This window comes from Mustela putorius, unplaced genomic scaffold, assembly GCF_011764305.1.
Source record: "Mustela putorius furo isolate JIRA1106 unplaced genomic scaffold, ASM1176430v1.1 tig00000430_pilon_pilon_pilon, whole genome shotgun sequence".
Lineage (NCBI taxonomy): Eukaryota > Metazoa > Chordata > Mammalia > Carnivora > Mustelidae > Mustela > Mustela putorius.
Window position 1 is genome coordinate 8,174,598 of NW_025421377.1, and position 23,977 is coordinate 8,198,574.

The window sequence follows — 23,977 nt, forward strand, 5'->3', positions numbered from 1 at the left end:
CGCTAGTTTTGCTAGCCAGAGTTTTTCCCGGTTTTATTTAAAAAATGGTGCTCTCTTTCAGAGTGTTTTATAATGAAGCTTATTCTCTCTCAGGAAACTAATGTTTATACATGAACCCATTTTATCTTCATACTTACTGAAATAATTATTATAACTTCTCCTAGTGTTAGGTTCATACTTCCTGAGAAGGCAGAGAGGATTAGGTAGAAATTTATGAGAACTATGATGATAAGAAAAAAAGCAGGTCGTGCATGCCTATCAGTGTATCAATTTGAACACATTTGGCATAAGGACATTCTTGTATATCAGTCTTTATGTGTTTCAAAGTGCCTTTGCCCACTTAAAGTAAGATCTGATCCCTTTCCTTCTAAACTGAGATCATAAGAAAGGGGACACTAAACCTTGGTAAAAATAAATAATATTTTAAAGTATAATTTTCAAAATGTTTTTCAAAAAGAATATAAGTATTCTGAGGTATTTATGTATATATCTTATCTGGTCAGTTATTTTTAAGATTACTTTTGTTCCTCAGAATTAGTCTTTTAAGTGTTCTGCAACTCTACTGTTATGTTATATTTTGTTTTGTTCTGTTTTGTTTTCATTCAACAGAATTCTGATTTGGAGATATCTTAAGGAAAAATATTTACAGTACTGGAATTCTTTGCCTTTTGAAGTTTTAGGAGGATTAATATTTTGAATAATTAAACATTATTATATCTCCTTAAGAGTTTTGTGCCAACAAGTGCTTTGTCCCTTAGTGAATATTCAAATAAGTAAAATAATCAATAAGCTTTTTGCCTAATTGTGTTCTCAGTGAGTATTATTGCCCTATCTTTATATATAATGCAGTATTCATGAATGTAATTTAAGTAAAGAAAGAAGATGATAGCCAAGCTAGCAATGATTTATGGACTCATTCTCTGCTCACAGTATAGTTTTGATTGACAATATTAATGAGCTTTTTAAATGAAATTGACTTATTTCCCAGGAATGTTACTTGATCCTGTGGCTTGAACTTTTGACAGACTATGTATTTTACCTCATAATCTAATTTGGTTGCTGAAGTCATCAAAAACAGGAATTTGACTAAAAAGGAAGAAGGAAGAGAGGAATGAAAGAAGGAAAGAAAGAAGGAAACAGACGAGTACTTCTTTAGTAAGAAATAATAACAAAATGCTGTTTGCACTGGATTGGGTGTCCGTAGCTCTCCTGCTTTCTGGCAGGAAAGAGAAAAGTCTTCTTCTGTTCAAGGGATAAGAATCACTAGGCACTGCCTAGCTGTGCTTCTAATCTAATCTAAGCAAAGCCCAAAGTTTTAGTATACATAATTAGAGTTTAGGGAAATAGATCAACTGCCCAGATTCCTTCCTCCCCAGGACTACAGCCCCAATCCATGGCTCTGGATTATTCGTGTAGGGCAGTTAAGAATAGAGATGTTCCATCCATGCTTAGGGAGGAAATGAGCTTTCCTCTCCCATTAATTTCCTTCAAGATTACTCAGACGTCTCCTTTCAACCCCCGTTCTGCATTTGTGGAATTTACCCATTTGTGTAAAGAAAAAGTAGAATATAGAGTTCTTGGTAAGACTGCACAGTCAAAACAATGAAAGTTGAAAAGACTGCCTGAGACAACAGTATTTAAACTCTTGATAGTTAAATGTAAGGTGCTTATACAAGGTGCTAAGCTCCTTCTAAGAGACATTCTTCAGAATTTGGTAAATGAATGAACTGATGGTTACACCTCTGTGGCCTCGCCCACCAATGAGTTCTGTTACGTAGCTGGAAAAAGGTTTCTAGTCATTCAAGTTGCATTGGAAAAGGGGGTGATTTTCAATAGTCTGCTCACGTTACTGTTTTCTAGATACCAAAGAAGCTGTTTTCACATGGTTTAAATTGCTTGGGTGGTAATGTGCACTTTAGACAATTTTGGTATTGGAATGCAGTCTGTTATGTTGAATGATTTGAGTAGAAACCACCGATGAAGATTTCACAAATTATGTGAAACTGATTTTCTGTCTGTCAACTCTTCACTGATTTGCAGTGATAATATTTTTTAAAAGATTTTATTTATTTAATTGACAGAGATCACAAGAAGGCAGAGAGGCAGGCAGAGAGAAAGAAGGGGAAGCAGACTCCCTCTGAGTAGTGAGCCCGATGCAGGGCTTGATCCCAAGACCCTGAGATCATGACCTGAGCCAAAGGCAGAGGCTTAACCCACTGAGCCAAAGGCAGAGGCTTAACCCACTGAGCCACCCAGGCACCCCTTGACTAAGTTTTCTTACAGAGACTATGTGGGAAATATATATGGCCTACAAATTGAAAAACCAAGGATCTTTATGTTTCATCCAAATATATTTTATAAAGAAATATCTATGAACTAAGAAAATCAGTGGTAAACTATGAGTCAGGATACAAATATTCATATAATATATACCCTTTGAAAGGTACACTTGATGTTTAAAGCAACATAAACCTGCTCTAAAGCTGCATGTATTGGGGTGCCTAGGTGGTTCAGTCAGTTAAGTGTCTGCCTCTGGCTCAGGTCCTGATCCCAGGGTCTAGGGATTGAGCCCCACAACAGGGAGCTTCTCCTTCTCCCTCTGCCTCCTGCTCCCCCTGCTTTTAAACTCTCTCCCTGTCTGACAAATCTTTAAAAAAAATTTTTTGAAAGTGAATATTAATTTGAACTAATAAGGAAGCAGAAGTTTAGATCCCAGGATAAATTTAAAAGAATAGCGAAGTACAGTGGATTTATTTACATCTCGTCAGACTATATATGGCATTTAACTTAGGACTTGGTAAAATGCATGGTTTCCCACTAGTGAATAATCCTTCCTGAGAGCATAAAATATTTTTATGTGATAATAAGCAGATATGATGAAGAAATGAGTTTGTATGCTAAATTATAGATGAGATGTTTCCATTTGAGCTAGAATAAATCTAATTTGTTTGTAAAAAGTAATTGTGAAAACTGTAAGATGTACTAGTTATAATTAAATTCTTATTGAAAATAACTTATTTTGGAATATCTAAATACCCTAAGCTTATTGAAAGATTATTTTTTAAGTATATTTTTTAAATTTTTTTACTTTTTTAAAAGATTTTATTTATTTGACAGAGAGGGAGATCACAAGTAGGTAGAGAGGAGGGGGAAGCAGGCTCCCTGCTGAGCAGAGAACCCAACACAGGGCTCGATCCTACAACCCTGAGACCATGACCTGAGCCAAAGGCAGAGGCCCAACCCACTGAGCCACCGAGGCGCCCCTTGAAAGAGTATTGAAAATAGCCAATTTGATATGCCTTACTACCCTAAGTTGGGAGGGGACACTGACACTGAATGTGCCCCTTTGTTGCCATTGACGCTGTTGGTGTGATTGTTTTTAATAGCAGCATGGCAATATGGAGGAAGTTACAAAGATTCCCATTTTCTTTGGCCCTGTATTTCCATCCTTAGGAAATGATTCCAAGAAAACAATTCATTAAAGATGAAAAGGTTATTGTAACATTGTCTATCATAGTAAAACATTGAAACCACTTAAGTGGCCTCTGCTAGGGAATTGATTTGCTGAATTGTGGTATATCAACAAAGCATAACACTGTACAGTCATTAAAGTGTGAGGCTGGAAAAACATGATTGCTCAGACCCAAAAATGCTATACAATAGGATTGCAACTCTATTTGAAATCGATGAAAGAAAACACATAAAAGTGAAAATATAAGTGTGATTATATTCGATTTTATATTTTTATAAGTTGCTGTTTTGATGCCTGTTCTTTTTTATTTTTTAAGACAGAAAACAGCCAATTTTTTTATCCTATGAAATACCTCAGGATTTTAGACCAGAAAATTTAAAGCAAGCACGAAGGCTTTGGGGGGACCGAATTGTTATATTTGTTTAATTAATAAGAAGTACCTGTTACTTTTATTTTAAGAATTACATGGATTATTTATCACGACTATATGAGAGAGAAATTAAAGATTTCTTTGAAGTTGCAAAGATCAAGATGACTGGCACAACTAAAGAAAGCAAGAAGTTTGGTAAGCTTAGACACCTCAGTTCATTGTTTTCTTTTCTATTCTATTCTATTAAAAGTGGTTTTATTTATGACAAGTCTAAGACATTTTAGAGCGAGGTGGAAGAAGATACGGTAGAATTGATGAAAAAGTAAGTCTAATGTGTTGGTTTGATTTATAGTTATTTCACAGAACAAATGTTTATATTTGTTAAGTACAGCTTTTACCAGAATTCTCTAGTAAATGAATCTGACAGCAATTGTGTATTCATGCCATAAAGGAAAGCATCTATTCATAAGAAAAGCAGTTGACCAGAGAATGAAGTGCAATCTGGTGGAGAAAGTGTTAGGCTCAGAGACAAGTTGAGAGTTGAGTTTCCGACTTCCTAAAAGGCCTTCTGTAGCAGTTGGTGGCAAGTCATCGATCTCTTAAGTCATTGCTCTTTACAGGGAAATGGAAAGTAATTCCTGGCTTCTTACTTCTCACTGGTTATTTTGAATCAAAAAGAAAGTTTGTGTTTCCTCCCCGGTCAAGGGGCTATAAAAATGTCCTCCAAATTTCTCCTGGGATTATACCTTATTTTTCCAAAGGGATATTTTCCAAGCATGCTATTTTTTGTTGCTTCAAAGTATGTTAAGCGGACAGAAACGTGATTTGAAAAGATAACCAGTGAAAGTCTCAAGTTGCGAGGAAGGTGATTTGCCGAGGCCACATTCTGCTCTTGCATGTGTACCCATCTCTGGAGTTCCTTTTGGATGGAGTTCTGTGCCTACTCAAGTCAAAACCTGGCCTTAAATGGCTACAATGTGTACTCCTCAGTGTGTCTGCCTAGTTTCCCTTTAGACCAATGAGTTTAGCATTTGCTTGTTGAAAGGAGCCTATGCCCTAAGCATCTTCTGGTAATCAGGAAACAGGATTGAAATTGATAGCACATCTTTCCGTTCTTTTCCTTTAGGACAGAGAAGACTGTCTTTAGTGGGTAATTATTTAGTAATTCACTGTTGTTGTTGTTATTGTTGTTGTTTTAATTCAACACTAATATATTGATTATGCTAGTCCAGACTGTTGAAATGTTTTGAATCTGTGTACACGTATGTTACACTTAGGTAAAGATACTGATAGGTATCTTGGGACCATAGGCTTTTGGAAACAGAAATGCTAACTCATCCTAAAGGTTAATTGTTCTGAAACAGCAGTGTGTTTATATCCTTGTTAATGTTTCACTGTGGGTATGTTATGCTTTTTTTTTTAAGTAAGCAACATATTAATTCAGTTACATGTTTAATGTTTTCATTTAGTATATTTGTCACCACTTGTTAGTGAACCATTTTATTTTGAGAGAACTCTTCCAACAGAATATGAAAACTGGAGGTAGAAAGGAAATCTTTCTAAAATTATCTCCTTAGGAGGCTGTTAATCTCAGTATCATAATAGTTTATCAAGCCTAAGATTCATATTGAGATAAATGACATAACAAAAATGTAATTTAAAACAAGTACAACACTATCTTAATGGTATCATTGCATTAACCTGAAAATTAATTTTTTTCTTTTTCTCCCTCTTGGGAAGTTCTTAAATTATCTTATTTAAAATAGTTTTAAATTAGAAGTTTAGAAGGCACTTTTATAGTTTTAAAATAGCATTAAAATCACATTTCTTTCTATGTATAAAATAATAGCAGGAGAGTAATTTGTGATGGTTGATGGCACCAGAAAATCATAGTTTCAGTTATCTTGATAACATCAACTACAAAAGAAGAAAGACTAAATAGTAAACAGAATTCAGAAGACAAGTTAAAACAGATGATTTAAATTCTAAATAAGGTAGAGTGAAATTTTTTTAAAATATCTTTTCATTCAAATTGGGTTTAAATCAACTTTTAATAGTAATATAATTAAAATAGAAACTTGAAATTTTGGAAAGATAACTTGTCCATGAATCAAAATGAAGTAATTATAAATAAAATCTAATTTTGTTTTGTTTTTTTAAAGATTTAATTAATTCAGTTATTTGACAAAGAGATCACAAGTAGGCAGAGAGGCAGGCAGAGAGAGAGGAGGAAGCAGGCTCCCTGCTGAGCAGAGAGCCAGATGTGGGGCTGGATCCCAGGACCCTGAGACCATGACCCAAGCCGAAGGCAGAGCTCTAACCCACTGAGCCACCCAGGCGCCCCTAATTTTGTTTTGTTTTTTACTTGCTCTGAAAATTCTGGGTCATAGATGCTAATACGAATAGAAGGTCAGAAATGTATAGTCAATATTCAGGGGAATACTCTCTTTTTGAACCACTTTGACTCAACTTTAACATCACTTTAGCTCAGGTCATTTAGAATAATGTTGAAATACCAGCAGACATCTTTTCTTTGTAATAAGATCTTTAGTAGATAATTGCCTTTTTTAATTAATAGGTTTACCTTGATAAACTCAGAGACATGGAGTTTTCTCCCCAAGAATAATACTTTGGTGGAGTTTTTCCCCTTGTGTTCTGCAAATATACTTAATGAAATGGCAGGCAAAGAAATTTAGAAATTATTTTTTAAATCACCGATTTTTTCTTTCTATAGCTATAATAACACTACACACACATGCATATTATTTTAGGACCTTAACATATGCATTTATATAATTACTGCCTCCCTTGTATTTAAAATTTTAATAGTTCCAAAATTTTAATAGTGGTATGTCAAAATTGTTTTTCAATGTGTTGTTCCAGTAAACTAAGAATCTTGTTGATTCCAAAAGGAGTCTTGAATACAAGACCAAGTTCAGTGCTGGCTAGAAAATTTATTTAATAAATACTGATTATTATATAATAAGCACTGCTAAGTACTGAGAATGCAACAGTAAGCAAAGACCCTACCTCATGAAGTTTACAGTCTAATGGGGATTATTTAAAGATACTTAAAAGGTTACCTGAACGGGTGCCTAGGTGGCTCAGTAGGTTAGGCATCCAACCCTCCATCTCAACTCAGGTCTTGATCTCAGGTTCATGAGTTCAAGCCCCACGTTGGGCTCCATGCCCAGTGTGGAGACTACTTTTAAAAAATATATATTTATACACCTTTATTGGGTACGAAAAAAAAAAGGTGTATAAAGTTCAGGCTTTGCTCTGAAGCTGGTGAACTTAGTATAGTGACACCTTGAGGCCACTAGGAGGTACTGTTCAGATTGGCCCACTAGTTGATCCAGCGTGATCCCTGCTTACCACTTATATCTCTAGATTTGGTGTTTCATTCTTCTTAAGCTTCACAAAGCTAGGGCTGCAAAGATGTACATATCCTTGGTATGACATGTCAGTAGCTTTTACTTGGGCTTTTGCCTTGAAGTTTGGTAGGGATGGTGACAGTTTGATACATTGTTCTCTGTATTTAAATTATTTCTAGGTTATAGTTATATTCCTTAATTTTCTCTTTCATTCTGTAAGTTCTTTCTTTGCCTTTCACATTAACTTCTAATTTGAGTTGAGAATGTTTCACAAGATGATCTCTACAATTGATCTGATAAATATTATATAGAGAGAAGTTTTAGAATAAAAGAAATGTCAAATGATCCCAAAAGAACTCAGATTCCTGTATTAAACCTTTTCCTTTGGCTTTAAGCCCTCCATCCACCCATCTCCTGATAATTAGTATTTTGATATCTAATTTTCATTCTAGGTGTTCATAAAGCCAGCTACTAAGTAGTTCAGGTTGACATTTTGAAATGATTTTAACACCCCCCCATGTAATTTTTTATCAGATGTGGTCATAACATTATTCAGTACAGTGGAGACTCCTCTCAGGACTTTTCAGGGAGCGAGAATGTTGATGTGCTTAATATCTAAGTCTACAACTTCATTCTAATAAATTAATTTTTACTTGACCATATGATCTCACTCGTATGTGGAATTTAAGAAACAAAACGAACAAGCAGACAAGAAACAGACACTTAACTATAGAGGACAAACTGATGGTCCCCAGAGGGCAGGTAGGTGGGGGGATGGGTGAAATAGGGGCTGGGGATTAAAGAGTACACTTGTGATTAAAATAAAATAAAATAAAATAAAATGACTTTTAAAAATTTTAAAAATACTTTTTTCCCAGAAACCAAAACTTACAAATGTAGTCTTTTAAAGTTTAAGCGCACTAGCTCCATAAACTTAAAAAAAAAAAAAAATCACTTAAAAATGTTGGGAGAGGGGCCGACAAATAAGATATTTTTGCCTCTTTGAGTAACAACAAACATTAGACCAGTAAAGTTTTTTCTCTCAGAATTTGTCAAACAGTAGCTGACCAACTAAACATACGTTGCACCTCTTGTTACTTGATGCTCATGGTTCTTTGCATGTGTCTTTTAAACTAGAGCTTTAACTTCCTCTTGTGCATGGTTTGTGCAAATTGCAGTTTATTAACTTGTCTTTGTCTTTGATGCTTGCAACCTAATCCATCACAGCTACACTGCCTCGAAAAGAAAGTGCTGTCAAACAGGAAACAGAGAGTGAGTATGCTTAGTGTATTAGTAGGTATTCTCAATGCATGTTTGTTTAATGTCTAGAAATTAGTTTTTTGTCTTGAAAAAAGTTACATCCGAAAATATTTGATTGCTCTGAGTTGCCAGGTTCGGTGGAAGAAAACCAGCATGATGGTAGTGGTATGGCTACATTCAAAAAATGTAATTCAAAATATATGGTGGGTAATCAGAAATTATGAAAAGTCTTAACCATTAAACTTCTGTTTTCAGGCTTTGTTTAGAAACTATAAAAATTCTTACAAATATGGTCAGATTTTTGCATAATGAAACTAAGGTGTATCTTTAATTGTCCTTATATCTGCATCTGTCCCTTCTGACCATCAGCAAATAGCATAGGTTAACTGAGAAATATTTTAGAAGAATAAAAAAAATTATTCATTGTTTATATTTAATTCTGATTAAAAATATTACATTTTCTTGTAAAAATGGAAGCCTTTAATTCCTTGATGGATGTAGAATATTGTCCAGCCACATTGTTCTCATTTTTCCTCAAAGATGTCTCATATTATGCATTTCATGATGTATATATTACATATTAGTTGTATTTTAAGTATAACAAGTTTTCAGGTGGTTTTTTCCTCTTCATTTGTTTAGTTTTTAAAGAGCTGTAGATAATCAGTTCACTTACTGTAAAAAACAGTTTCTGGATTCAGGAATGTGTTAAGTTGCATCATACGTAATCTGCTCTTTGTAGGGCAAGAATGATGGCTTATTGGCAGTTTTGTATGGTTCAACCCAATATTTTCATTTAATGTGGAGGCGTGTAATATTAGGATATGGCCGATTTCTTCAGAAAGAGAAAATGTCATTAAAAAATAAAAATAAAAAAGACCTCATAGCTAGTACACCAAGGAGTCATTGGCCTTCATCCATATTTATATCTTTTGAGTAACTCAGGAAGGCAATCTTCATCTACTTTAGCCTAGAAATACTAGGCAACTTTGGTGGCACTGGGTAGGGTATAGATCATGCGATCCTTAAGACCGCTTTTGGTCCTATTCTGTAAATCTGTGTAGTTTTTGCTACTCCTTGCAGTATGCTCAGAAATAGGACACAGATGTTAATGAGAGAGCAGGACACGCTTCCGCACAGCCCATGTGGTCGATTTGTGTGATAACTGATATGAGCGCCGAATACGAAGACAGTAGGCGAGAGCCCTCATTCACACTATGGGTCTTTTATTCATGAAGGTCACAACTTTCAAAGTTTTATTATTTCTTAGGTCTTCATGGAAGTTCTGGGAAATTAACTGGATCTACTTCTAGTCTAAATAAACTCAGCGTTCAGAGTTCAGGGAATCGCAGATCTCAGTCATCTTCTTTGTTGGATATGGGAAACATGTCTGCCTCTGATCTCGATGTTGCCGACAGGACCAAATTTGATAAGGTAAAATAATATAACAAGTATGTCTTAAACATGAACATTTGTTTTCTAATAGCAGTCTGTTATTGCTTTAAGGGTGTTCCAGGATTTGGGCTATGTTGGCTCTCTGAATTAACCATATGTTTCAAATTCTGAATCCGAAAAAAAAAAATACTATTCAAATGGCAACTGAAATGTGTATTATCAATTCATTGACATAACAACTTTATTAAAATTTATTATAAATCATTAAGAGCTTGTATCTTTAAGTTCCTTGAGCCAACTACAAAGTAAAGTGGAAATAACAGCTTTTATGAAGCTAAACTGTTCTCTGCAATGCATTAAGCTTAAAAAGTTTGTCTCTGTGTTCCTCTTTCCAGATTCCAAGTGAATAATTATTTTGAGTTTTTTTTTTTTAGGTGTGTCTGGCCCTGTTAAGCCTTAATACTTCTGCATTGTCCTATCAATCTTGGAATAATTTCTTTTGGGATTCTATTGAGATTATACGTAAAGCATCTGTGATCTCTCCTGAAAAGTGAATTAAATGTAGAAGATGTTTTTATGCGTTTGGTGCAGTTCATTTTTGTTTTCTTCAGATCTTTGAACAGGTACTAAGTGAACTAGAGCCCTTGTGTCTGGCAGAACAGGACTTCATAAGTAAATTTTTCAAACTACAGCAACATCAAAGTATGCCTGGAACTATGGTATGGCTCACATTTATTTGTTGGCTAATATTTATGATCAGTAGTATAATTAGCCTAGTTAATTTATTGTCACAATTTCAACATCAGAACAGAAAAAGAAAAAATTTACAATGCAAGGATTTTTTCAGTATTTTTTGTCATATCACAAAATAATGAAAACAGTGATAGTTGGCTACTCCAGACATTTAGGTCTAAGACAATACTCCAAATTGTCTTAGACCTAAATAGCCTCTAAATTAGTAAGAGGGAATTGGCTGAATTTACTTTGTAAAAAATATTCTTCAAAAGGAAATTTTAGCATTTTAGTAGTCACCAAGAAAAAATACAATTTTCAAAGGAGAAAGATATATGAGTGCATATACCAAGGTCTAACAAAAAAAAGAAGAAAGAAAGAAAGAAACAGGCCCCAAATCTGAACCTTTCCTGTGCCTTTGTTACTAACTAGGTATGAGACCTTAAACCAATTATTTAATCCCCAGTTTTCCTTATCTATACAATGAATAATAACTGTTCAGCATGTCTCTCAGGCATAAATGTAAGAAAATAATATGAGATGCTCTTGCAATATTTTGAAAAACTTAAAAGCACAATACAAATAAAGTGATTTTTAAATTAAGGTCATCTTGGGTGGCTCGCTGGCTCAGTTGATAGAGCATAGGTCTCTTGATCTCCGGGCTGTGAGTTTGAGCCCCATGTTGAGCATAAAGCTTACTTGAAAAAAAGGTCATCTTAATATACAGAACCAATATATAAAAAGCAGTCATAAAATGAATTTTTTCTTATAGATGATGTTGATAGTAAATTTGCTTGTTAGCCTAAGAATTTTTAATAACATTTTTTAAATGCTAAAGTTTTATTTAAACGATTGATGAAATTCTTTAATTTTTAAAATTCTTTCTTAAAAGTTGTTTCTGTTTTTTTGAGCTTCCCTTCCCCTCTGAGCCTCCATCCAGTACCTTCTCTGTCCCTGCTTTCCCCTCATATGCATACACACAGGCACATCTTCTCAGCCCACAGTAATTCTCAGATAAAATCTAAGAACAAAACATTTCCTAACCATTCTTAAACAACATACTAAGTTATATAGTTTTATCAATAGTACTACCTTTAAAAATCATTATTTTTCATAATGTATTCTCTCCTAGGAATTTTAGGACTGAGCAGGCTTTTGCTATATAAACTAGTCAAATTGTTGGTCTTTTATTATGTAAAGTACCCGAATAATTTTTGCAGACTGAAGCAGAGGACCTAGATGGAGGAACATTATCCCGGCAACATAATGCTGGTGTGCCACCGCCTGTCTCATCTGAGTATGTGTTTGTTAATATCTGCTGTTTATCTGGGGAGGGGGACACTTAAAATTGAACCTCAAGGGGTGCTGGTTGGTGAGGAGCCAGATGATTCTGGTGATGTGACAGCCCTCAGAGTACTGACATGTGTGCCCAGTGTCTTCTCAAACGTCTTACTCAGTGAAAATTGGTCCTGTTGTCTGACTCTTCAGCTCTTTTTGGCTCGTAATCACAAAAAAGTGCAATCCATTTAGTGTTTGCTGGTAAGAAGTAGCATTTGAATTGTAGGGTATTTCTCAGAAATTACAAAGCACATTTCAGGATCCAGCTTTACAAATGACATGAAGTTATATTTTGAGTAATAAAACTTAACTTCAAAAAATATTTTTATGTTGGAAACTGCTGTAGAATAATTAGTTCATCCTATCTGGACGTTTTTCGTTGAAATGTGAAATTTTAGTCATTTTGTATATCTGCAGTGGATTAGAGTTAAAGATCAAGATATGAAACCTCTATAATCAATTCCCATATTTTGTTTGTTTCCTGAACAGGAAAGATATGATCCGTCAGATGATGATTAAAATATTTCGCTGCATTGAGCCAGAACTGAACAACCTGATTGCATTAGGAGACAAAATTGATAGCTTTAACTCCCTCTACATGCTTGTCAAAATGAGCCATCACGTGTGGACCGCACAGAATGTGGACCCTGCTTCTTTTCTGAGTACTACGTTGGGAAATGTTTTGGTGACTGTCAAAAGGAACTTTGACAAATGCATTGTAAGTTGTTTTTTTTTTCTTTTTTTAAATAACTTAAAGTTCTAATCATTGCAAAAAAAAAACCAGGTAAATATATTTAAATCAAGAGAGAACTGGGTGTTATATGCAAACAATGAATCATGGAACAGTACTTCAGACACTAATGGTATACTGTATGGTGACTAACACAACACAGTAATTTTTAAAAAAGAGAGAGGGATTTTCAGTTCTCCATTGAGTGTCTACTGTTCACATCCCTCAAAGCCCTGAAGCAGAGTGTTGGCTGCAGTTTATAGGCACAGAGTTGGTGGGATGCTACTATGCCAGCTAGCTGCCCTTCTCCACTGTGTGTGAGTCTTGGCAAATTGTGGTGTAAGTGGCATAGAGGCAGCAGCTGCTTGAGAGAGCCACTAAGTAACCCAAACCTCCTTTCACTGATTGGTGACCATAGGTCACATGAAACAACTGAAACTCTCATTTGGATTTATTGTTATCCTTCTTAAAATATGCTCTGATAAGAAAATTAGTAATTGGATCATTTTAATTGATTCTTTAAATTATTTAATTAGGTTTATTAGCTTGATAGCTTTAATTAATAATCATATTGTTTTATTTTAAGAATACATTGTTCTTTGGGGCACCTGAGTGACAAAGTCAGTTAAGTGTCCAGCTCTTGGTTTTTGCTCAAGTAATGATCCCAGGGACCTGAGATGGAGCTCCACATTGGGCTCTGTGCTCAGTGCAAGCCTGTTTGTCCCTCTCCCTCCCCATTTGCCCTCCCCCACCAAGGTAAATAAATAAACCTTTAAAAAAATGCTTTAACTTGTACCCCTGGGGCTAATAATACATTATATGTTAATAAAAAATTTAAAATAATTTTTTAAATGCCTTTAAAAAAATAGAGAATACATTGTTCTTATAATAACTTCCAGCAATCGTTATGTTCTATTGGAAAGAAAAATCATTAATAATTTTATTTTGTCTAGGTTTTGGTAAACTTTTAGGTAGGAATTGGTCTGGGCCAGGTTCTAAAATAAAAGCTGAATTTTATTAATGTAGTTAGTATGTAAAGGTGGGTGTCTATCATTTGAATATTTCTACTGTGTAACCTCTGAGTCATATCCAGCTCTTGCATATCCATAAAACAATAGGAGATAAAAATATTAAGGGCAGTTAAAATCCACATCACTTTTGTACTTTTGAAAAACAATATTTATTGACTTTTTAAAATATAAAGGCAATCTGTGTTCATTATAGAAACTTAAATGTCACCTCAATAGGCTTGTTAATCCTCTTTTCTTACCACGTGACTTCACTTGACATTTGAAATATTATAGAATTTGACCACTTTAGACCTCTTGCCTCTCCCACCTTCTCCAGCAGTGATGCTAAACCTAGAGGGTCTGACTGCTAGCTGGGGGCAAAGGGCAAAGGAAGAGCTGCCAACGGCTGAGATAATGAGTCCCGTGTGACACAGCAGGAGAACTAAATCATGAGGACTCTACACTTCCAGACTCTGAAGGCTTTGTTGCTTTTATTAGTAAAATATAGCTGTGTGTAACACCTGTCAGTCCAACCGAAGCTAATTGTTAAAAGCATAGGATGGAGTGTCAGGTAAATAGAGATGTGGCTTCAGATGACGTGCTTATTACCACACTGTCTTACACAGAAGTGACACCTTACTAACTCATCGCTCATAACAGTGGTGCTGCTATTGCCGCCAGTGGTAATAATTCCTAATAGTTGATTAAACAATGTTCATGTTATTCTCAAGACCGAATAGTGGAAAAACAAAGTAAGTGAACTTAGACAAGGGTATGAACTCATTATTTTCTTATAAAATTACATGTATTTCTCATAAATTTACAAGTATTTCTAAAGGATCTGTCTTTTCTCACTAAAGGGACGTCTCTCTCTTATTTTAATTCATGTCTTCTCACAGTGTCTGATGGGTAGTATGTACTCAGTAAGTGTTGTATTTTGGTATTTGGGACAAGATTAGACCCTAAGGCGTACCTTGAAAAGGTAATAAATGAGCCTGTTTATATTGAGTCAGAAGCATGAATGTCAGATGACTGCAGAAAGTGGAACAGATAGCATCGGGTTTGGCTCTTTCATCTGGTGGCTAAGCTCAGAGCACCTGCTGTTCTTCAAAGAACAGGATTAAGAAAGCTAGCCCAGCCCAAGCTAAAACTAAAGTTAGAAAGTAAGTGACATGCTAAGTACTACCAAGGTAAGCTCTGCTGTCCCATATATTCTTATCTGCACTCAATTTGCTTTTCAGGATTCTTCACACTATAGTGATGTGGACTTGCCCTCTTAAACCTTTGAGAATGTTATGATTTGGTTACATTGCCGTGGGCAGAGAGCACAGTTAAGTAATTCAGTGATCTGTGCCTCGCACCCAGGTTCTAGTCTTAATCTCTGAATAACCTCTGTGTTGAGCAGTCAGCTGCAAATAACATATGAGTTGAGCTTGAGAGAAATTTTATTTGTGTAAGATTTAGTTCACCGATGGCTTTGTTTTGAGAGATAAAGCGTGCACGTGTGTGCAAGGTGGGGGGAAGGGGCAGAGGGAGAGAGAGAGAATCTTAAGCAGGCTCCACGGCCAGTGCAGAGGCCAGCACAAGGCGATCTCTCAACCCTGAGATCATGACCTGAGCTGAAACCAGGAAATCTGTTGCTTAACTGACTGAGGTACCCATGTACCCCCTGATGGCTCTTTTCTTAAACAAATGTATTATTTCTATTCTACCAGTTACAATGCCAGAACTGACAACTGTCATTTAGAATATTTCCTGTTGATGTTTAAGTATATTCAGGCTATAATTCTATCCTGTGCCTTTAAATGCCACACTGAACAAAAATCTTCATGCAGCTTAATAACTACTGTAGACCAGCATTCATAAATTAGTGCTTCCTGGGTACCAGGCACTGGTCTGAGCACCTTGCACACTTTATGTCACCTAAACTTGACACTGTCCTTCCTCCTACATCAAGTAGACTCTGAGGGGTTATGTTACTTTGCCCAGGTCAACAGTAAAAAGTGCTGGAATTAGTGTGCATACCCAGACCGTCTGGTTCCAGCACCTGCAGTATTACACTACCCTCTCTGCTGCATCCATTTTTTACTTTTCACAGTTATCGATACCAATGAAATGGAACACAGGGATACCTCAGAGAATCTTGAGGCTCAGTGGGCCCAAGCTCCCTCAGTAAAGTGAGAATCATAATGAAGCAAGTTACTGAAATAAAGTGAATTCAGATGAATTTTGTGTTTTCCCAGTACATATAAAAGTTTTGTTTATATGTACATAAGAGTACATAAAAGTTATGTTTATCATACTGCATATTTATCATACTGTCATAATCTGTTAGGGTTCAGTAGCATTTTGCCTAAAAAACAGTGTCCATAACTTAATTTAAAAATACCTTATTGCTAAGAAATGCTAACCATCATCTTAGCTTTCGGCGAGTTCTAAGGTTTTTGCTGATGAAAGTTCTTGACTCCGTGTTTTTGGCCACTGACTGATGAGAGTGGTGGTTGCTGAAGGTTAGGGTGGCTGTGGCAGTTTCTTAAAATAAGACAACAGGGAAGTTTGTCCCATGAATCGACTCTTCTTTTCTGTTTCTCTATAGCACGCAAAGCTGTTCAGTAACATATTACCCACAGCAGACCTTCTTTCAAAATTGGAGACTGTCCTCTCAAACCATGTTGCTTTGTCAGCTAAGTTTATGTAATATTCTAAATCAGTTGCCATTTCAACATTCTTCACAGCATCTTCATCGGGAATAAGTTCTATTTCAAGAAACCACCTTCTTGACTTACCCTTAAGAAGCAACTCCTCATCTATTGAAGTTTTATCATGAGATTGTAGCAATTCAGTCATATCTCAGACTTCACTCGTAATTCTAGTTCTTTCCCCATTTCTACCACATCTGCTGCAGTTATTTCCTCCCCTGAAGTCGTGAACCCCTCAAAGTCCTCCGTAAGGGTTAGAATCCTGTTTACATTATACTTTTGCCCTCTTCCCATGAAGCGCATATGTTCTTAGCGGCATCTAGAATGGTTAATCCTTTCCAGAAGGTTTTCACTTTATTTTTCCCAGATACACCAGAGGAATCACTATTTATAGCAGCTTAGCCTTATAAAATACTTTTCTTAAATAATGAAACCTGGAAGTTGAAATGACTCCTGAATCCACGGGCTACAGAATGGATATTGTGTTAGCAAACACGTAACAGCATTAATCTTATTGTCCATATCCGTCAGAGCTCTTGGGTGACCAGGTGCATTGTCAATAAGCTGTCATATTTTGAAAGGAGTATTTTTTTCTGAGTACTAGCTCTCAACAGTGAGCTTAAAATAGTCAGTAAATCATGTTATAAAAAGATGAGCTGTCATCCAGGTTTTGTTCTATTTATAGAGCACAAACAGAGTAAATTTAGCATAATTCTTAAGGGCCCTAGGATTTTTTGGAATGATAAGTGAACATTGGCTTCAACTTAAAGTCACCAGATGCATTAGCCCATAACAAGTCAGTCTGTCCCCTGCAGCTTTGAAGCAGGCATTGATAATCTCTGGCTATGAAAGTCCCAGGTGGCATCTTCTGTCAATGGAAAGCTGTTTTTCTCCATGAAAATCTGTTGTTTAGTGTGGCCACCTTTATGAATTCCCTTAGCTGAGTCTTCTGGGGAACTTGCTGCAGCTTCTCCATCAGCACGTGCTGCCTCACCCTGCACTTTGTGTTCTGGACATGGCTTCTTTCCGCAGACCTTGTGAACCAACATCTGCTAGCCGCCAGCTTTCCTTCTGCAACATCTTCACCTCTCTCAGCCTTCCCAGAATGAGTCAGGGCCTTGCTCTGGATTAGGCTTTGGTTGAAGGGAATGTTGTGGCCGGTTTGATCTTCTATCGTGACTGCTAAAACTTTCTCCATATCAGCAAGAAGTTTGTTTCTGCTTTCTTACAATTTTTGTGTTCACTGGAGTAGCACTTTTAATTTCCTTCAAGAACTTGCCTGTGCATTTACAACTTGACTTTGGTGCAAGAGGCCTAGCTTTCAGCCTGTCAGCTTGTGACATGTCTTCCTCCCTAAACTTCATCATTTTTAGCTATTGATCTAAAGCGAGAAACATGAGACCCATCCTTTGACTTGAACACTTAATTGGCCTCATGTCGATATTGTGTCTCAGAATAAAACTGTGTCTGGACCTAAGGAGAGGGAAAGAGAAGGGAGAATGGCTGGTTGATGGAGCAGTCAGAATACACACATTTATTGATTAAGGTTGCCAGCTTAAATGGGCACAGTTTGTGGCACCCCAAACAAAAGATCACTGATCACAAAGCACCATAACAAGTATAGCAATAATGAGAAAGTTTGAAATGTTGCCAGTTACCACAGTGTGACATGGAGGCATGAAATGAGCAAATGCTATTGGAAAAATGGTACTGACAGACTTGCCAATATAGGGTTGCCACAGACCTTCAATTTGTGTTAATAAATAAATAAATAATCAGTATCTGTGAAGTACAATAAAATGGGTGTGCTGTAGTAGGAAAGATAGTATTGAGTGGTTGACAGTACTCCCCAGGACTTTCTAATACTAATGCCTGTAGCCTACAAAGAATTACCTCTTTTTTTTTTTTAAGATTTTTATTTACTTATTTGACAGAGATCACAAGTAGGCAGAGAGGTGGGGCGGGGGGGGGGGTGGTGTGGAGCAGGCTCCCTGCAGAGCAGAGAGCCTGATGTAGGGCTTGATCCCAGGACTCTGGGATCATGACCTGAGCTGAAGGCAGAGGCTTTAACCCACTGAGCCACCCAGGTGCCCGCAAATAATTACTTTTCTAACCCACATGTCATATGATTTTCAAGTTACACTACAAAAATCATTTATGAGATTTAGGTAGAAGTAAAAATGTCCTGGAGCACCTGGGTGGCTCAGTGGGTTAAAGCCTCTGCCTTCGGCTCAGGTTGTGATCCCAGGGTCCTGGGATCGAGCCCCACATCAGGCTCTCTGCTCGGTGGGGAGCCTGCTTCCCCCTCTCTCTCTGCCTGTCTCTCTGCCTACTTTTGATCTCTGTCAAATGAATAAATAAAATCTTGAAAAAAAAATAAAGTGTCCTAACAGTATTTGACAGAGTAATTCTTATCTAGATCCTCTGAGAAGGACGCAGAACTGTAACTGAATCCATGGATTTTTTGAAACCAAATGTCTAGGTTTTGTCTGTGTGAGACATCCCTTTCGTACTTTGTTGCCATCATACACAAGCACTTTGCTGAAATAAATAGAGAATAAGTAGGATAAGTAACTGATAGTTACAAAACATACTTATATAGTATAAATCCATTGTGGAAATGCCTGTTCTCCCTCTGTTCTCATATCCAGAAATCAAAGAACTGGTCTGTCCAAACACAGATTTTAGGCCGATGAGAATTGGAAATGACTATGATTCTCAAACTTGGCCACATGACCACCAACTAGAAATAACGGAGAGAAATCCAGTGTGGGCTCTGGTATCTGCTCTACCCCAAAATGAGCAATCGCCTTTTATTTACCTTTCACGAATGATAGAATCGTTTATTGCTTGTTTTCACTTTAACAAAAACTTGAGCTTCACAAAGTTTGTTTCTTGTTTTAAATAATTTGGCTTTTTTCGTTGACTTCCTTTTCTTAAAATATATGTACATTTGGAGCACCTGCCTGGCTCAGTTGGTTAAAGCTTCCAACTCTTGATTTTGTCTCAGGTTGTAACCTCAGGCTTGTGAGATTGAGCCCGGGTTCTTTCTGGGCTGGCCGAGGAGCCTGCTACTCTCTCTCTCTCTCTCTCTCTCTCCCTCTACCCCACCCCACTTTCTCTCTCTCCCTCTTTAAGAACAACAATAAAAAGATATGTGTATGTTCTTTTTAATCTATAAAAATAGTGTTTCTTGGTTACTCCTGTTGTATTAATCTGTAATTAGTAAACATCCAAAATGTTCTAGGTATAAATTATGCCCTTTCTCTGTGATATATACGTTTACTTACAATTATATGTTTCTAAGTTCCTTGTCTATTTCTCTCTCTTGCTTTCTGCCTAACTATAGAGTAACCAAATAAGGCAAATGGAAGAAGTAAAAATTTCAAAGAAGAGTAAAGTAGGAATTCTTCCATTTGTTGCTGAATTTGAAGAATTTGCTGGACTTGCAGAATCGATCTTTAAAAATGCTGAGCGTCGTGGAGATCTAGATAAAGCATACACTAAACTTATCAGAGGAGTATTTGTTAATGGTAAGCCTTTGTGATGTACTGAAGAATTTTTTGGTTGGTCGGTTCATTATGGTCACTCAAGTTGGGAGATAGATATGTTCATTATTTCCATATTCTATAGTCTTATTTAAGTTTTTTGAAAGTAGCTATTTCTTGAATCTGAAAAAATAAGAAGCAGTACATTAAACCCATTCATATTCATCAGGAACCGCTTCTATTTTAGGGTTCATATGGGATTATCACTATGCAAAATTGAAATTCCTTTTTTAATCACAAAAAAAAACAACCCTTTTAAAAATTTTTAAAATGAGATTTTACATTTGCATTTTAGCGAGACTCTTTGGGAGATGATAGGCAGTGATGTCTGTGTAATATTAAACAAATCAATTTACTTCTTTAGGCCTTGGTTTTTTTATCTGTCACATAAGGTAGATTAATGCTAAACTACGGTCTTCCTGTGGCAGATCCTACAATTAGGTTACAGAAACAGTATAATGGGCCATTTAGTTTGTAATAAATGATCTGACTGCATATATTCAGGAACTTTAAAAGCTGAAACAGTTGACAGGAAGTGGAATCATCTTCCCAATCACATACAACATTTTCAGTGGTATTTCTTTTAAATTTAAAAATAGCTTTGGGGCACCTGGGTGGCTCGGTTGGTCAAGCATCCAACTCTTGATCTCAGGGTCATGAGTTCAAACCCCAGGTTGGGCTTCATGCTGGGTATGGAGCCTACTTTAAAAAAAAAATTAGGGCGCCTGGGTGGCTCAGTGGGTTAAGCTGCTGCCTTCGGCTCAGGTCATGATCTCAGGGTCCTGGGATCGAGTCCCGCATCGGGCTCTCTGCTCAGTGGGGAGCCTGCTTCCTCCTCTCTCTCTCTGCCTGCCTCTCTGCCTACTTGTGATCTCCCTCTGTCAAATAAATAAATAAAATCTTTAAAAAAAAAAAAAAATTAAATTCAAAGTAGCTTTGCTTTGTCTGACTGTAAAGTAATATATGCTCATTGTACACCCCCCAAAATGAAAAAAAAAAGATTAAAAAAATCAAGTAAAAAATGAAAATAATTTGTAATTTCATCAGGCAGAGAACATTTAATTTTTATTCTTCTAAACTTTTTAATATTTCTCCTTATTTTTGTGCCTACTGTATATATGTGTATGTGTATTCTTGAATATAAGTTTTTATCATACCTTACACTCTGTTTTGGAATCTGCTACTCTGTTATTCTAATACCTCTCCTTGTCAGTTTTTATTATGACTGTAATCATTTTTAATGAATGTGTAGTACTGTATCATTATTTATCATTATCAAATCTTGTATTATTATCATTATTTATCAAATCTTAAATCATTATCAAATCTTCATTAATAAGCATTTAGCTTGTTTCCAATTTTTTGCATATATTTTTATATTCTTGCCCAATAATTTCCTTGGGTTAAATTACTGGAAATGGAATTACCAGGTCAAAAGGTTTGCGTATATCTCAAGGCCTTTGCCAGATTGTCTCACAGAAAGGTGAGTTTAATGTTCCAGGAGTTTAATGTTCTCATTAATGCTGAATATTAGTAAGTATTTTCAGTCTTTTTATTCTTTGTCAACTTAATAGAGTAAAATTGATTTTGTTCATAGTATCTTTTCTTTTGTCATGCAAGAGCTTTGGAAATTTCCTCTCAGATTTATCCATCTCTCCTTTTATGATTTCTAAGTTTTGGATTATCTATAAAAAAATCATGCAATCACAAAATTATTTTTTGTAAGATTTTATTTATTTGGCACAGAGAGAGCACAGGCAGGGGGAGTTGGAGGCAGAGGGAGAAGCAGTCTCCCTGCTGACAGGGAGCCCAATGCAGGGCTCCATCCCAGGACGCTAGGATCATGACCTGAGCTGAAGGCAAACACTTAAGTAACTGAGCCACTCAGGAGCCCCAACGTTATTTTTTAAATTAGATTTATTTTCCTTAGTACTTTTGATTATATTTGTTTATTTGCTTGTTACATTTTTAAGTACTTGAGCAATTTAGAATTTGTTTGGCTGAAAATGGGAAATAGGAATCCAGGGTTTATTAGTGTATTTGAAAGGACCAGCTGGTTGTCCTACCACATTCTGAATAATTCATCATTTCCCCCACTGATTTGAAAAGGTACCTTTATTATATACTACATTTCCATTTATATGTTTATAATTATTTTATTTTATTTAAAGATTTTATTTATTTATTTGACAGAGAGAGATCACAAGTAGGCAGAGAGGCAGGCAGAGAGAGAGGGGGACGCAGGCTCCCTGCTGAGCAGCACAGAACCCATTGCAGGGCTCGATTCCAGGACCCCAAGACCATGACCTGAGGCGAAGGCAGAGGCTTAACCCACTGAGCCACCCAGGCGCCCCTGTTTATAACTATTTCAGTGTGATTTTTGTATTAGGGCTAGGTGGATATGGAGACCCTTTAGACTATCTTAAGTCCAGAAATGTGCTTACTTCTTAAACTTAAAAATGAAAAAAAAATCATGTAAGTATTTTATAGCTAAATATGGTAATCCTAATGTCAGGATGTTATTATATTTTTTCTTCTTTTATTTTAGTGGAGAAAGTAGCAAATGAAAGCCAGAAGACCCCCAGAGATGTAGTTATGATGGAAAATTTTCACCATATTTTTGCAACACTTTCTCGTTTGAAAATCTCATGTCTAGAAGCTGAAAAAAAAGAAGCCAAACAAAAATACACAGATCACCTTCAGTCTTATGTCATTTACTCTTTAGGACAACCTCTTGAAAAACTAAATGTAAGTATATTTTCATTCATTATTATTTTCCTGATTTTGAACCTCTGTACATAAGTTTACATACGAAAAACACAAGACATTCATCCTAAATTTGCTCATGCATTGATGGGAAGGATAAGGAAGGAGGGACCCAGTTATCAAAGGTTCCAGTGTACTAAGATACTGCTAGATGGTCTGTGTTACTTCTTTTAATTGTTGTAAACAGTGACGTGGGGTAAGGTGGTAGCAACCCATTTTACAAATGAAGAAACTGAAAGTAAATACACTTGCTTGAAGTTACAACAACTGGCAAGTAGCAAAGCTGGGGAATGAACCCCAGGTCAGGCTTTTCCATTATTCCAGACTCTTCTATTTCATACCTCACAAATGGTGGGTCTTTAACCTTAGTTCAGATGAAGATTTCAAAAACTTTATCAAGATGAAAGGAAAAACTTAAAAATTTTTCTTCTTCTTTCTTTCCCTTCCTTTCCTGAACAGAGTTATTCCCCAGAACATAGTTGACTAAAATTAAGAAAGGATGGTTTGGAGGCACCTGGGTAGCTCAGTTCGCTGAGCCTCTGACTTGGTTTTGGCTCAGGTCACGATCTCAGGAGTTGTGAGGTCAAGCACCACATCAGACTCCACACTAACTGCTTGATGATTCTCTCCCTCTGCCCCTCCCTCTAGGGTTAAAGGTCTGTCTCAGACCTAAATCCTGTGTGATACTTAACTGCAACATCAGAGACATTCCCTGTGAAATCAAATTTAAAGCAGAAACATTGCTAGATCCTTTAATATTTAACATTGCTGTAGAAGCTCTAGCCAATGCAATAAGACCTAAAACATAAATAAAATATATTGAAAGAGAGTTAACAGGGCACTTGGTGGCTCATCTGATTCTTGATTTCAATTCAGGTCATGATCTCAGGGTCATGAGCTCAAGTGCTTGCATCGGGTTCTGTACTGAGAGTAAGAACCTACTTAAGATTCTCGCTCCCTCTCCCTCTCTCCCTCCCAACCCTGCCCACATGCACACACATTCTCTCTCTTTAAAGAAAAAGAGAGTCAAGATTATAATTACAGGTATATATGTTGAAATTAGTGAACTATAATAAATAACAGGATTCAAAATAAAAATATAAAAACTTATTTCCTGTATGTCCTAATAACCAATTAAAAGTTTATATGGAAACAAAAATCTAAAAGCACCAGGAATAGACTTGTCAAAACAATTATTAGCAAAAACATAATAATAATAATTTAATGAAGAATAAGCAAAGAGTAATTGCCAAGAAAATTTTAGAGAAAAGTAATGAGAAGGGGGT

General features: G+C 36.1%; 1 protein-coding gene across 8 annotated transcripts in view; it reads left to right on the forward strand.

Annotated features, from left to right (window-relative positions):
- Nucleotides 1-23,977, forward strand: part of EXOC1 (exocyst complex component 1) — a 59,954-nt gene that overhangs the window by 31,001 nt on the left and 4,976 nt on the right. For 4 of the 8 annotated variants that reach the window (XM_013047314.2, XM_004775495.3, XM_013047315.2 and 1 more), the window contains 8 exons: nucleotides 3,932-4,037; nucleotides 8,444-8,488; nucleotides 9,744-9,907; nucleotides 10,480-10,587; nucleotides 11,821-11,897; nucleotides 12,428-12,656; nucleotides 19,727-19,910; nucleotides 22,474-22,673. In XM_013047314.2, coding sequence (XP_012902768.1) covers nucleotides 3,932-4,037; nucleotides 8,444-8,488; nucleotides 9,744-9,907; nucleotides 10,480-10,587; nucleotides 11,821-11,897; nucleotides 12,428-12,656; nucleotides 19,727-19,910; nucleotides 22,474-22,673 — 1,113 coding nt within the window. Of the gene's footprint in view, nucleotides 1-3,931; nucleotides 4,038-4,968; nucleotides 4,993-8,443; nucleotides 8,489-9,743; nucleotides 9,908-10,479; nucleotides 10,588-11,820; nucleotides 11,898-12,427; nucleotides 12,657-19,726; nucleotides 19,911-22,473; nucleotides 22,674-23,977 lie in introns of all 8 variants that reach the window. The other 4 variants (XM_013047319.2, XM_004775497.3, XM_004775498.3 and 1 more) reach the window with 2 other exon arrangements.